Raw genomic sequence first — 13536 nt, forward strand, 5'->3', positions numbered from 1 at the left:
GGGTGGTTGTAGTTATGTTCTTTTAAGAGTGGGTTCCGACTCATGGTGACTCTGCATAGTGTTTCTAAGAGTGGCTGGTGGGTTTGAACTGCTGACCTTGTGTTTACTGTCCAGTCCTTATCCAACAGAGCTAAACTGGGGCTCTCTGTGATGGGTTGAGGGGCTCTATAATGCGTACTGGGGCAGCTGGATGATACTGCATTGCTATCCTAGGAATACTGGGGAATGATTATATTTAGCTTTCACCTGAGCAAACATGACTCAGTTTGTTGACCTGAATCCACCCATTCCCTTATTAAATACACAAACTCTATTAATCCCTAGAACCACGCTGATGACTAAGTATGGCCTTCATTACATTTACTGTCAGCGAGGTGATTGTGGTTTGTTCAAAGGTTGCAGATAATTTAAAGTTCCTTCATTTTACTCTTCCTTATAATAAATCCCCTTTCCTTCTCTTTTTCATTTAAAGCTTTAAAAAAATTTTCTAGGTACTGTTTCATGCTCTATGTATCATAATTTTGGCTTTAGCTAATACCACCACCATCTCTGTTAGACAACCAGCTGCTAGCTTTAAGCCTTGCCTTTAGTTCACTTTGATAATACTTTCTACAACTGGGAATTCACTTGTGGCGGTTTCTTTATGTAGAAAGTAGAAAGTTATCTGAAGCTGTAAGCATATTATTGGTAGAACAGTAACTGTCTGTCTAGCCTAGTGTCTTATTTGCTTTCTCAAGCTCTACAAGCATTTTGCCTTTTGGGCACTAGAAAATATTGAATTATCTTCAGAGTTTTAAGTTATGCAAAATGTTTTTGACACTAGAGAATTAATGTATTCAAGTAAATAAAAACAATTGTGATTCTGGTAGTATAGCTTGAGATGTACTTGAGGCTTCTCAAAGTTCATTGCCATGACATTTATGAAAATATTAGTATTCCTAGGATTTATTTTTTTCTCCATGCAAGAAACTAAACTAATGAAAGAAAGAAAAAAAAAAAAAATAGTGCAGACCACTACAAAGGCAGGCGTTGACTGTGTCCATTAAAAATGCACACTGAGCCTTTGTGTCTGTATAAGGTTCAGACTCTCTGTTATTAAGTTTGGAATGTGGTTTTGGAGCTTAACTGAGAAACTCAGCTAGTTATTTTTCATTTTGAGCTGAGGAGTAAGAGACTTGTTTTTCAAAAGGAAGGAAAGAAAGAAAAAAGGTTAGTTCATTTTGGAAGAATAGAAGTTTTAAAATGTAGTAACTATTTTCTGCAGCAAATCATCAGTTTGAGTTTGTTAGTCAAAAATAGAATTCATGACTTTTGTCTCCCTGTTTATTTCTCTAACCACATTAAAGAAGTTTCAGTTCAGTGTGCCATTTGGTCTTAGTAATGTCAGTGGGCATTTAGCTGAGTCAGCATAACCAAAGTTTGATTGACTCATACTTCTAATAATAAGCCAGAGTCTGATTTTAGATAGATTTGGTATAAAAGTCTCAATGATACAGTGTTGAATTTTAAAGAAAAATTTCCCTAGCATGGATTAGTGGTGACTCTGTGTTGTAGAGTTCAGAATACTACACTGAATATCTTATTGCTAAAGTTCAATTGTGCTAAGTTTTTGGTAAGTTTCTGCAAATATGACGTTTTACTGCTTGTATATCGATGAGAAAGAGCCTTGGTGGTGTAATAGATTAAGTGTTGGGCTGCTGACTGCAAAATCGGCAATTCAGGCCCACCAGCTACCCATGGGAGATGGATGAGGCTGTATCTGCTCCTGTAAAGAATTACAGTCTTGGACACCCTAATAAGCAGCTATACACTGTTCTGTGTCGTTGTTAAGTGTCGTTCAGTTGGTTGTAACACATAGCAATGGCTGGTGGGTTTGAACTAATGACTTTACGGTTAGCAGTCTAGTGGTTATCCTATAGTACCACATCAGAACTCCTTTTTCAATTCCTGTTAGTCCTGGTATGGGGCTGTAGGATAAGCACTACTACAAGGTCACCTTGAACCACAAGGTTGGTGGTTTAAAGTCACCAGCCACTCCTTGGAAACCCTATACAGGGTCACTATGAGTTGAAAGGACTCCACAGCAGTTAACAACATTAGTCAGAATGAAGTCACTGGCAGCTGATGAGGGTGTTGAGATCTTCAAATTTTACCATTCAAATAGATATTTAGGGATGGATATAAATAATAAACTGCTTAGTCTCCTGTATGACTTTCTCTTGCTTTATTTACACAGTTGTGTTGTTGCTGTTACTGCCATTGAGTAGGTTCTGATTCATAGCAACCCTATTATGTAGGGTTTCTGAGGAGCAGATGGTGAGTTTGAAACACCAGCCTTGCAGTTCAAACCCACCTTGCGGTCTAGTGGCTATCCTACCTGCACCTTCACACCAGGACTTCTGCTTTACACTAATCACTATTTAAAAAGAGATGGCTTTTGTTCAGAAAAGGTGTATAAACACAGTTTGTTAGGTATTTTATGCACAGAATTAAATATATTTAAAACATATATTGTGGTATTGTGTGCCATGGAGTCGGTTCTGACTCATGGTAACCCTGTATAGGATTTCTAAGACCGTAAATCTTTATGGGAGCAGAAAGCCTCATCTTTCTTCCATGGAGCAACTGGAGGATTTGAACTGCTGACCTTGTGATTAGCAGCCAAGCTTGTAATCCATTATGCTACCAGTGCTCTTTAAAATATGTACATAAACCATAATTTATAATGTTTTCCATTCACTGCCAACTTTCTGAGAAAATTTTTATAAAAATGTTATAAAAATATGTTGTCCTAGCAGGGTCTACATGAAGAAAACTATGAAAAATTTCAAAGATATATAAAATGACTCCTGTTAATGGAGAAACAGTCAGTGTTGTTAGATGGAAAGACAAATCTTGGGAAAAGATGCAGATTCCACCAAAATGGCTTTAATGTAATTTCAAAACAGAAAAATCAGAAAAAGAATGTACATTTGAAATCAACTAGGGGAGGGAGATTACTCTGTCAGACATTAATAGGCACCATTAATTTACAGAATTCAAAACAGTGTTATGCTGGCTCATTAAATGATACTTGAATCCATGAAATGAAGTAGATTGTTCAGAATTATTTTCAAGTTTTTAAATTATGCAAAAGATTTTTGAGGCTAGAAGATTTATTCAAATGAACAAAAATATTGGTATTTATATTTAAAATAAAAGTGATATAAATCAGCAAGAAAGGAAGTTTTGTTCAGTAAAAGATAATTTTAATAATGAGGGAAAAATTAAATTAGAATCTCATCTCAACATAGAGCAAAATAATTCCAGATCTATGAAACACTGAAACTTTTTTTTCAACAAAGTTATAAAAAGATAACTATAAGTTGATATGTTTTTGTTGGTAAGTGTCATTGAGTTGGTTCCAACTCACAGGGACTCTGTAGGGTTTCCAAAGAGCAACTGGTGGGTTTGAACCGTCATTGCAGTCAAGTATTAATCCTACAGCACCACACCAAGACTCCAAAAGTTGATATAGTTGGCTGTTTATTAAGTTTGGAGAAAAAGAAGGCCTTCTTCCAGACAAAAGCATGGAAGGGGAAACAAAAAAAAAAAAAAGGAAAAGAGAGATTGATATAAAATACCAAACTTGTTTCTATTTTAAAAATGCCACAAATAAATTTAGGCAGCAGGCCAGAGATGGAAAAGTTAAGTTACTAGCAAAAAATATTAGAAAAAGAATTTATTGGAAGTTTTTATAAGCCAATGTGGGAGTAGTTAAATTAATGTTTACTACTCTGTGATTGAATATTTGGGAACCATTAATTTAAAATGTTGATTATATAAATAATGTTTCTAATATAATAGCTAATATTAATTTTAGACATTCTTTGTACTCAAGCACTGTTCTAAATACATTTTGTACATTAACTTGTTTGATTTAGAAGACAGTGACTTGGGGTCATGGGTAGATACTATAATTGTCATGTCATCATTATGTATATTACAACTAGTATACAGACAGGTTTGGTAACTGACCCCAAACTTCTCTGGCATGGATTAGTGCTGACACAGTTAAAAACAAGAGAACCAAGATTTGACACCAAACTGGTTGATTCTCCTGAGCTGTTGTAGTTTACCTCTGTGTTACGCTGTTTTTAAAAGTGAATGAAAAGAAAAGGCTCCCAACTATATATGATATGATCCTATTTTGCAAAAATAGTCTTTAATATGTGTGTATTTTACAGTTTTTTACAACTTAGTTCATTTATAAATTTTATTTCAATGCACACTCATAGAAATTTCATCTTATTTTGATAATTTTTCCAGTAGTGGTTACTACCCTCAACTGGGGTATTGGAAATACATTTCCTATATTTTGAAGATTCACAGTGTAACCATTGCTAAGTTGACTTTACCTCATGAAGTGTTTGGGTCGATTTTTGTACTCTTTCTAAAGTATCAGTCAGTGTTTGAGTTCCAATGATCTATTAATAGGTGTCAAACTAAGTGGATCCTGAGGTCAACATAGTTGTTTCTCTCAGTCAAAAGCAATGTTATACAATTTTAGAGTGAAGGATTGTCTTAGACAGCAGTCAGCTCATTTCTCAGATGAAGGTCCTGAAGCTAAAATATATTTAATTGACTTACCTAAATTTAACTGACAGTTAAGTTGTTTAACCAGGCTTCAAATTCAGGTTTCCTAACTTCAGAGACTCTGTTCTCTGGAGCATCCAGCTCTTTCTAGGCCCTCAGACAGGTGGAAACCATAGCAGAATTGATTTGTGGCGTCTTTTTGGAGTGAGGAGATAACTGAACCAAACTGGTTCAGAGTAATAGAAAACACAATGGGAAGACTCTTGGGTATACTTTTATGACATCTCTTGTGGTCACAGGTTGGTCAACTACTATACTAAAGGTTGGTGGTTCAAACCCACTCATGGAAGAAAGGACTGATAATATGTGGCCAGTGTACTCTCATACCTGTGGCCACCATGAGTCAGCCTGATGGCAACAGGTTTTTTGCCATCATGGATGGACCTCGTCTGGATCTGATAAATCCCTACGTTTGACCAATCCCAAGTTATAGAAGAAAGTATTCAAGAAATTTAAAAGTGGAGAGATGACAGTAGTGGAAAGAATATTAGCTAGAAATAATCACGTCAGTAGATGTGTCTAAAACAGAAAAACATTCTCATTTCAGCTCCTGGGCCTACAACAGCAGTGTCCTACATGTCTGTAAAATGTGTGGATACCCACAAAAACCATCACAAGACAAAATGGCTAATGCCTTGGGGACCCAACCAGTGTGACAAGATCCGAGACTTCAATGAAGCAATTACAAAGGAGATCCAAGCCAATGACATTGTGTTTTCTGTCCACATTCCCCTTCCATCCATGGAGATGAGTCCTTGGTTCCAATTCATGCTGTTTATCCTACAGCTGGACATTGCATTCAAGCTGAACAACCAAATCCGTAAGTGCACTGTTCTCATTCTTTTTCCTGCCTTTGGGAATTTCCCCCCTTGGGTTCTTTCAGAGCCAGTTCTAATAACAATAAAAATGATCATAATAAAAGCTGACGAATATTAACTACTGGGTTTAAGCATTGAGCTGATAACCGAAAGGTCTGTGGTTCAAATCTATCAGCTGCTTCTTGGGAGAAACATGTATCAGTCTGCTCCTATAAAGATTTATGGCTTTGGACACCCTAAGAAGCAGTTCTACTCTGTCTATAGGGTTGCTGTGAGTTGGAATTGACTCAACAAGAGTGGCATTGGTTTTGGGTTTGGTACTACTCACTTAGGTACTTTTCTGAGGAAGCTCCATGCATTTAACCTACTTAATGTTCTTCGCAATACCTTAGGGGTGGGTCTCATTATTATTTCATGTTCTAGATGGAAAACTTGGACATCAGTTAGGTTACCCAAGGCCAGAAGGCTAGAGAGCAGGAGAATTAGGACCAAACACTCACAGCCTAGGTTTAGAGCCCTTCCCTAACCACCATGCAATATTACAATCTCTAAAATGTCTACATTTTGCAGATTTTTTTGTTGTAAACATGTAACCATTTTATAATCACAAAATAATGTGTTTTAATGTTACATGCTTCAAATTTGATTTTCTCAGAGAATTCACCTGAATGCAGTGATTTGCGGGCTTCTAGAAAGATCCCCTGTTTAAAAATGTCTCCTCCCACTAGGCTTTAAGCAAAGCCATCACCTTAGTAAAACAGGTCTTTTCAAAATGAGAGTAACAACCTCTTTTCCCTCCTAGACACATAGGATTATAATGGGGGCACTAGCAGCTCCCTCACAAATGGGCTGGGTATGTCCTCAGGAGAGGGGAACCCAGAGAGGAGGTGTGTCGACACAAAGAAACAGGTGTGTAAGGAGTGTGAAGAATGGGATAGGTAGAAGCCCTTCTTCTACTCCTCATCCCTGGAAAAAGTAGCATTACCTCCAGTAGTCTGGGAGGGCCTCCCTGTCCTGCAGCATCCCATTTACATCATCTATTTGAGGACTGAGGAACACATCACCATAGCAACCAGTCAGAGAGATTAGGAAGTGAAAAATGAACTGGAAACATCTTCCATGGAGCAGGCTGGACTTGAAGAAAGTGGTAATGAGCCCAGAAGTAGACTGCAGTGAAGGAATGCATTTATAGCCTCACTTTCTTGGACCTTCACTGGAAGGGCAAGTGAGTGGAACCTGCTGAGCCAACTTCACCCTTGTCTCTGGTCTGGCCCACACTATGACTCCTTTTCCTGCAGCTCCTCCATCTTCTAGACAGAGATCTGTTTCAGAGTTCTAATGGCCTCATTGTCATCTGTTTAGGGGGAAGATTGAAAGAAGGTTTGATAAATGATCCATAATAGTAAGGACTTTGAGCCTCAAAGATGATGGAATTGTATCTGTGACTTCAATTGGTTGGCACGCATGGGCCGTTTCCAAAATATAACCAATGCCAAATAAATATTTACTTGTACATGTGTACAGATATATGTAAAAACATTGTTGGCGATAGCAAGAAATTGGAAACTACCTAACTGTCCATTCGTAGAGGCTGTTATGTAATACATTATTCATCATCTTAAAAGAAAAAGAGGAGCAGCAGTTTTTAAGCAGTTAATTTTATACTAATCTAGGTAGCGTAGTGGTTACGAATCGGGCTGCGAACCTAAGGTCAGTGGTTCGAAACTACCAGCCGCTCCGCGGGAGAAAGATGAGGCTTTCTACTCCCGTAAGGATTTACACCCTCGGAAACCCTGTACAGGGTCGCTATGGGTCGGAATCGACTCGAAGGCACTTAACAACAACAACAACAAAGGTTATTGTCTTAGTTTACCCAGTTGCAGATGAGGACTCTGAGGGCATGGAACAGAAAACATTTCCTGGATGTGTAGAGAAGACTTCTGGGAGGCACATCCACATCTGGTTACCTGGAGAAACAGTATAGGGAATCTTAGATTGAGAAGGTAGAAAACAATATTTAACAAAACAGGGTATCAAAGATGAGAGGAATAAAGGGGAAAAAAAATGCTGAAGACAGCTCTGCCTGGGATCTGTCCTTGGATTAAAGCACTTTTAAAAAGTTCTTATCTCTTATCTGCAATCTTGATGTATACAATGATAGTAATTGTATCAGAGCAGTATATGTGTCTGATTGACATCTTTTATGGAAGTAACCAAGAAATTATCATAAAATAATTTCCCAGAACACAGTTTTCTTTTTCCTATGCATTCAGTCTTCTACTGATAACGCAAATTGTTTTTGAGTATCTGATGTTGATGCAAAAGTCATTGATCTTCAAGGAGCTTATAATGAAGTTGAAGCGACAGACCAACAGACCAATCATTAAGTACAGTGTGCAAGGTGCTCTGACAAGGTATGCATGGCAGGCAGTGGGAGCATAAAAAGAAGGCTTCCGAGTATAGAAAGGGAAGGTTTCATGGGCAGTGTGTGTGCATGTGTAGGGATCAGGGAAAAGAAGTTTAAGTGGTAAAGAGAGAAAAGCCTAGCAAAGAGTTGGAGAAAGTGGAAACTCATTATAGGAAAAGGGAATGGCTGATTTGAAAGTCCAGATTGTACAATAGCCTGGCACATTCAAGTTCTATTTCCTGTGTCCCCTGACAGGCTCCCTGTTGTCCTGCCCATCGACTCATTCATTCATTCATTCATTCATTCATTCATTCATTCATTCATTCAAACTTTGTTCAAGACCAACAATGGATTAATAAGAACTAGGTGCTAAGGACACAAGAATGAGCAAGACCTGGTTCCTATAAGGCAAGAGGGTGATTGGAAAACAGCTACTTAACCCTTCAAAAAAGAAAGAATGAGTTATGTGCTATATAATAAGAGTACTGTGTAATGTAATGTGTGAGCATCGAGAAGGAAAGTAGCTTCTATGAGGTTTAAAACTAAGAGGTTAGAACTATCTTAGGCATCTTGAGGTTTGAGTTTAGGTATTCCTACTTCTAAAAATATACTTAAGAGAAGAACAAGGATAGTAATCATGGCAGGGCAAGATAGATAGATTGACTTAGGTGTTAGGGCTGAGGTCGAAGACACAGCATTTTGTTATTTTGGCTGGTTGCCTATGACTTATTCCAGGTAGCATCTGCTAAACAGACTCCTTTCTCCTAACACCAAGCATAAAAGAAAATGTTTGCTCTGTAATAAAAAAAATATATATAATTGTTGTAGCCCAGCACAAACGACTCCAAAATGTAGCAAATTAAGCACATACTATTATCTCCTTATTTCTTTGCATCAGGAACCTGGCACAGATCAGCTTGGGAGTCTCTGATTCAACCAAGCTATTACCTTGTGCAAAGTATCATCTAAAGGCTTGAAGGCTTGACTGAGGGGAAGGATTCATTCCCGACCGTGCTCTTGTTGGCAGGTTCAGTCCCTTCCTACATGAACTGCCTCACATATGGCAGCTGACTTCCCCCTGGTGAGAGATTCAAAAGACATTCAGAGACAACATGAGTGCCCAAAACAGAAGCCAAGGTTTCCTTATACCCTAACCTTGAATGTGACTTCCCATCACTTTTGCTATATTTTCTCACTACTAGTTAGTCATTCAGCCCAGCCCACACTCAAGGAGGGGTATACAAGGGCAGGGATACAGAAAATATTGACCATTGGGGATCGACCATCGTAGAGGCTGCCTATTCTGCTGGTATATTTGTCAAAAGGACCTGGGGTTTCATTTGAATGTGGTATCATCCAGATAGGGTGATAGGATAAAGCGTGGGCTTGGGAGTCATACAGAGATGAGTTTAAATGTCTTCACCTTCTTCACAAGCTCTGCAAACTTGGGCAAGTTTTAGAACCTCTCTGAGCCCTCATTGGTAAAACACATTGGTAAGACACAGATAATATGTCTAATTAACCAAATCACTCCAAGGAATACATTAATTTATGTAAAGCTCATATTAGCACATAGTAAGTACTTAGTAAAAAGTAACTCTTATAATGATCTGTTACTTTCAGTCTTATTTCTGAAATTAAGCCTTCTTTTCAGTTCCTATTTCTGCGCCTTAGATAGTTCACCAAGGATTAATCTTCAGTAAAAAGCATAGCTGTAATTTTCCTCTGTTCACAACACTTTCAATGACTAACAAATAGTACTTGGCATTCAGAGTCTTCATTCTAGCCCAAGGCTGCTTTGTAGCCTCACCTCTCACTGCTAATATACACACATTCTCTGTATCCTCACGCAGACATAATTTTATTCCTTATACATGCTTAGAGATTTTTCTCTTTCTGCACCTTTGCACATATTGATCTACCTGACCATCTCCTTCCCACAAATAAATATCCTTGTCAAACGCTTACTCATCCTTAAGTTTCTAGTAGCACACAGACTTAACTTAGAGACAAACTAAAAAGGAAACAAGGTATATATGACTGATTTGTTGTTGTGAAGTGCCATCAAATTGGTTCCGACTCATAGCTACCCTGTACAGGGCTTTTGAGGAGCACCTGGTGGGTTTGAACCACTGACTTATTTTTGAACCACTGAACCGCTTATCCTACAGTGCCACACCAGGGCTCCATATAATTGATAACTCCCACGATACATGTGTAACATACCTGAAACCATATTGTTGCTGTCAAGTCGATTCCAACCAATAGCGACCCTGTACAGGGTTTCTGAGGAGCAGCTGGTGAACTTGAACCTCCAACTTTGCAAATCAAACAGCTTTGCAGCCTGACGCATTAAACCACAGTGATACACCGTATAGTCTTCAATAAAAGAATTTCAAAAAATCTATCAATGAGCAGTAGCCACAGGTGAGAGGAAAATGTGGGGCTGCTGACTTTCGTGTAAGAAATTTTCATGTTGGATTTGTTTCCTGAATGTACCCTCTAAAAATGTGAGCACTGAGCAAAGTTTCAATTAAAGAAGTGAGGTTATGTCTTTGCTGTCTGATAGTGATTGATACAGATATGTATATACATATATTTATTTTAATTGTATTTGTAAAATTCAGAGGGTCTAGGTTTTCTTCTGGTCATGGTATTGACACTCAAGACTGCATGCTCACTTAACAACAACAACAAAAAGGATCTTTACTCTGGATTTCTTTTTGACAGAATAAAAAGGAACAAGAAGAAAATAGGTTGGGAGTGTAGTGAACAAGATGTTTGTGGATGACTCCCTGTTTATCAAAGAATTCACTCGTAACAATATTTCCCTAAGTTAAAGGAAAGTCAGCACTAAGCCTATATTTTTCTTTAAACTTTTTCAAGTGTCTATGAAATGAGTTTCAGATTCAAACAATGAGAAGAGATTTCACATCTAGTCTCTGAAATTATGAAATTGGAGCTGGGATAGCCAACAAAGGTCACCTACCTTTGAAGAGTCCTTGAGCAGATAAAATAATCTAAGGACTACATATTTTAATGGCTTCTAAGTCACTTAGGGTTAAATGCTTATTCCATTTAAACCCTTCAATTTAAAATCGATACAGATTTTGCTAGGATTTGAGATCTTGAAAACTTCTCAGAATATGAGAACAACATAGATTTACCTGGATCTTGTTTCATCAATTCCAGGATTTAATTTGGTTGCTGCCTTTGGGAGTAAAATGATGGCATTATAGGATAATTTACAGTAATAGAATTGATTGGAAAATCTGTATATTATACTTGATTGTTGAGAAAAAAGATATTCCATGCATATTATGTAAAATCATGTAATTCAAAGTTTAACCTGTGTTGTTATAGTGCTGTTATAGTGGACAGGTGTCATTAGGCATTTGTCAAAACCCTGTACAGCCCAGTGAACCATAATGTAAGCTGTGGACTTCAGTTAATAATAATAATGATATTTATGAATATTGGCTCATAATTCATAGCATTTGTACCACATGAATAGGAGTAACTGTGTGTCTGGGAGAGGAGTATATGAGAACCTCTTGTACTTTTGGTAAACCTAAAATTGCTTTACAAAATAAAGTCTATTTTTTTAAAACTAATTTTACAGAACCCCTACTTTTCATCATTCTCTAAATATTCTGAAAACCTACAGTATCGTTCTGTGATGTATGAAAAACAGTACCCACTTAAACTTTTAAATGGTGGTAAATTTTTTCTTCTTTCTTTTGAAATATTGTTGTTACGTGCCATCAAGTTCATTTCGATTCATAGGAACCCTGTATAGGGTTTCCAAGGAGCAGCTGATGATGATCCTACAGTACCACACCAGTCTCATCTGATGACTTAGCATTTTCTACCACTTCTGGGAGCAGAAAACTGGTCCAGACCTCACAATCTTCTGAACTTTGTTCTGTGTCAAATGCTGTCCTTGTGGTGAACTCAAATGGTTGATAATTCTAAGGCGTGTGTATGTCCCTAGTATTAGTCTTCACTATAGACCTTAAAAAGGAGCTCTGGTAGCGTAGTGGTTACGAATCGGGCTGCGAATCGCAAGGTCAGCAGTTTGAAACTACCAGCTGGGAGAAAGAGGAGGCTTTCTGCTCCTGTAAAGATTTACAGCCTCAGAAACCCTGTTCAGGGTTGCTATGGGTTGGAACCGACTCGACGGCACTTAACAACAACAACAAACTTTAAACTATTCTTTTTAAAGTGTATTTTCGCTAATACAATTTATGTACAGGAAACTTACAAAAGCTGGAAAATGCATAGAAGGCAACCTGTCAGAGAAGGAAAACTCAAAATATTTTCCACTAATAGGGTCTGCAGTTCCAACTGACCAGCCTCTCCTCTGAAACCCTGGGTCACTATGAGTTGGAACCTACTCAGCGGCACTTAACAATGATAACAGTAGTAATAGAAAAAGCAGCAAGACTCCACCCTGTCAAAGGTGGAGTGCACGTGAGACCCAGAAGACAAGGCAGTCCCATGGAGTTCTGGCTCTCATAGGTTTTACTTACATACATTTGGGAAACACAGGTTTGATTTGGCTAAAATGATGCCCACATCTAACGGAATGTTAATCTAATGATTTTAATTGCAAGTCACATTCTTAGCATATCCCGAGTCTACAGGGGTTTTCTTTTGAGGAATATAGGTGCAGAGATCAAAGACATAAACTTTTTTTACATCTTCCCCCAGTTTTCATTTCCACAGGTTGTTGAAATAGATATACCATGAGTCATATGCAGAAAATGTCAAGATATATTTTTCTGTTTTAGCTAGCAAACTTAGGACTTTCAGAGGGTATCACAAACCCCTAGACTGAAAAAATATTGGCAAATGTCATGAAGTCAGGGAAAGCCAGAACTCTGTTTGGTTTCTAGCTAATGAAATCTTTTATATTTTGCTTTAAGCCTTCTGCTTTTCCCTACAATCAAGTGTTAAGTTTTACTTGCTTGTTGCATTATTGCAATTGGCTAATTACATGGTGGAATTATTTCTATAAGTGATGAGTAATGTTTATCCCTAGATTGAAAGCTTTAATATAAAACATCTTTCTAGTAAAAGAAAATAGTTAGAATGATGTTATTACCCAGTCACTTTTCAAGTTCTGTGCCCAAGTGTCCTGGAAGAAAATAGCTTAACTTGTAAAATTGATTGTGCCCTTTCATTTGTGCCTCTATTATGGAATGTTAAGTAGACACAAGTACAGACAATTAGGTAGAAAAAAGGAACAATTTATTGATTGTAGAAATAAACTGTTACATTATCCAAAATGATGAAGGGGTGGATTTGTAGAAGGAAGAAATATAAGGAATCCTGTATGGTTCTTCAATCCAGATTTACTGAAGCTTAATTGTGTTCATAAGGAACCTGTACACAGACCAAGAGGCAGTGGCTAGAACAGAACAAGGGGATACTGAATGGTTTAAAATCAGCAAAGGTGTGTGTCAGCATTATATCTTTTCCCCATACTTATTCAATCTGTACGCTGAGCAAATAATCTGAGAAGCAGGATTGTATCAAGAAGAAGAATGTGGCATCAGGATTGAAGGAAGACTCATTAAATAACCTGTGATATGTATATGATACAACCTTGTTTACTGAAAGTGAAGAAGACTTAAAATCCTTACTGATGAAAATCAAAGACCACAGCCTATA

At 37.6% G+C, this 13536-nt stretch overlaps 1 protein-coding gene across 2 annotated transcripts in view; it reads left to right on the forward strand.

Annotated features, from left to right (window-relative positions):
* Positions 1-13536, forward strand: part of WLS (wntless Wnt ligand secretion mediator) — a 166830-nt gene that overhangs the window by 56240 nt on the left and 97054 nt on the right. Inside the window, exon 2 of one of the 2 annotated variants that reach the window (XM_006862420.1) lies at positions 5183-5455. The exons of the other annotated variant lie outside the window; for it this stretch is intronic. Within the exon in view, the coding sequence (XP_006862482.1) occupies positions 5183-5455 (273 nt within the window). The remainder of the gene's footprint in view (positions 1-5182; positions 5456-13536) is intronic. 2 annotated transcript variants of the gene reach the window in all.

Source organism: Chrysochloris asiatica, unplaced genomic scaffold, assembly GCF_000296735.1.
Source record: "Chrysochloris asiatica unplaced genomic scaffold, ChrAsi1.0 scaffold00048, whole genome shotgun sequence".
In the NCBI taxonomy this organism is placed as follows: Eukaryota; Metazoa; Chordata; class Mammalia; order Afrosoricida; family Chrysochloridae; genus Chrysochloris; species Chrysochloris asiatica.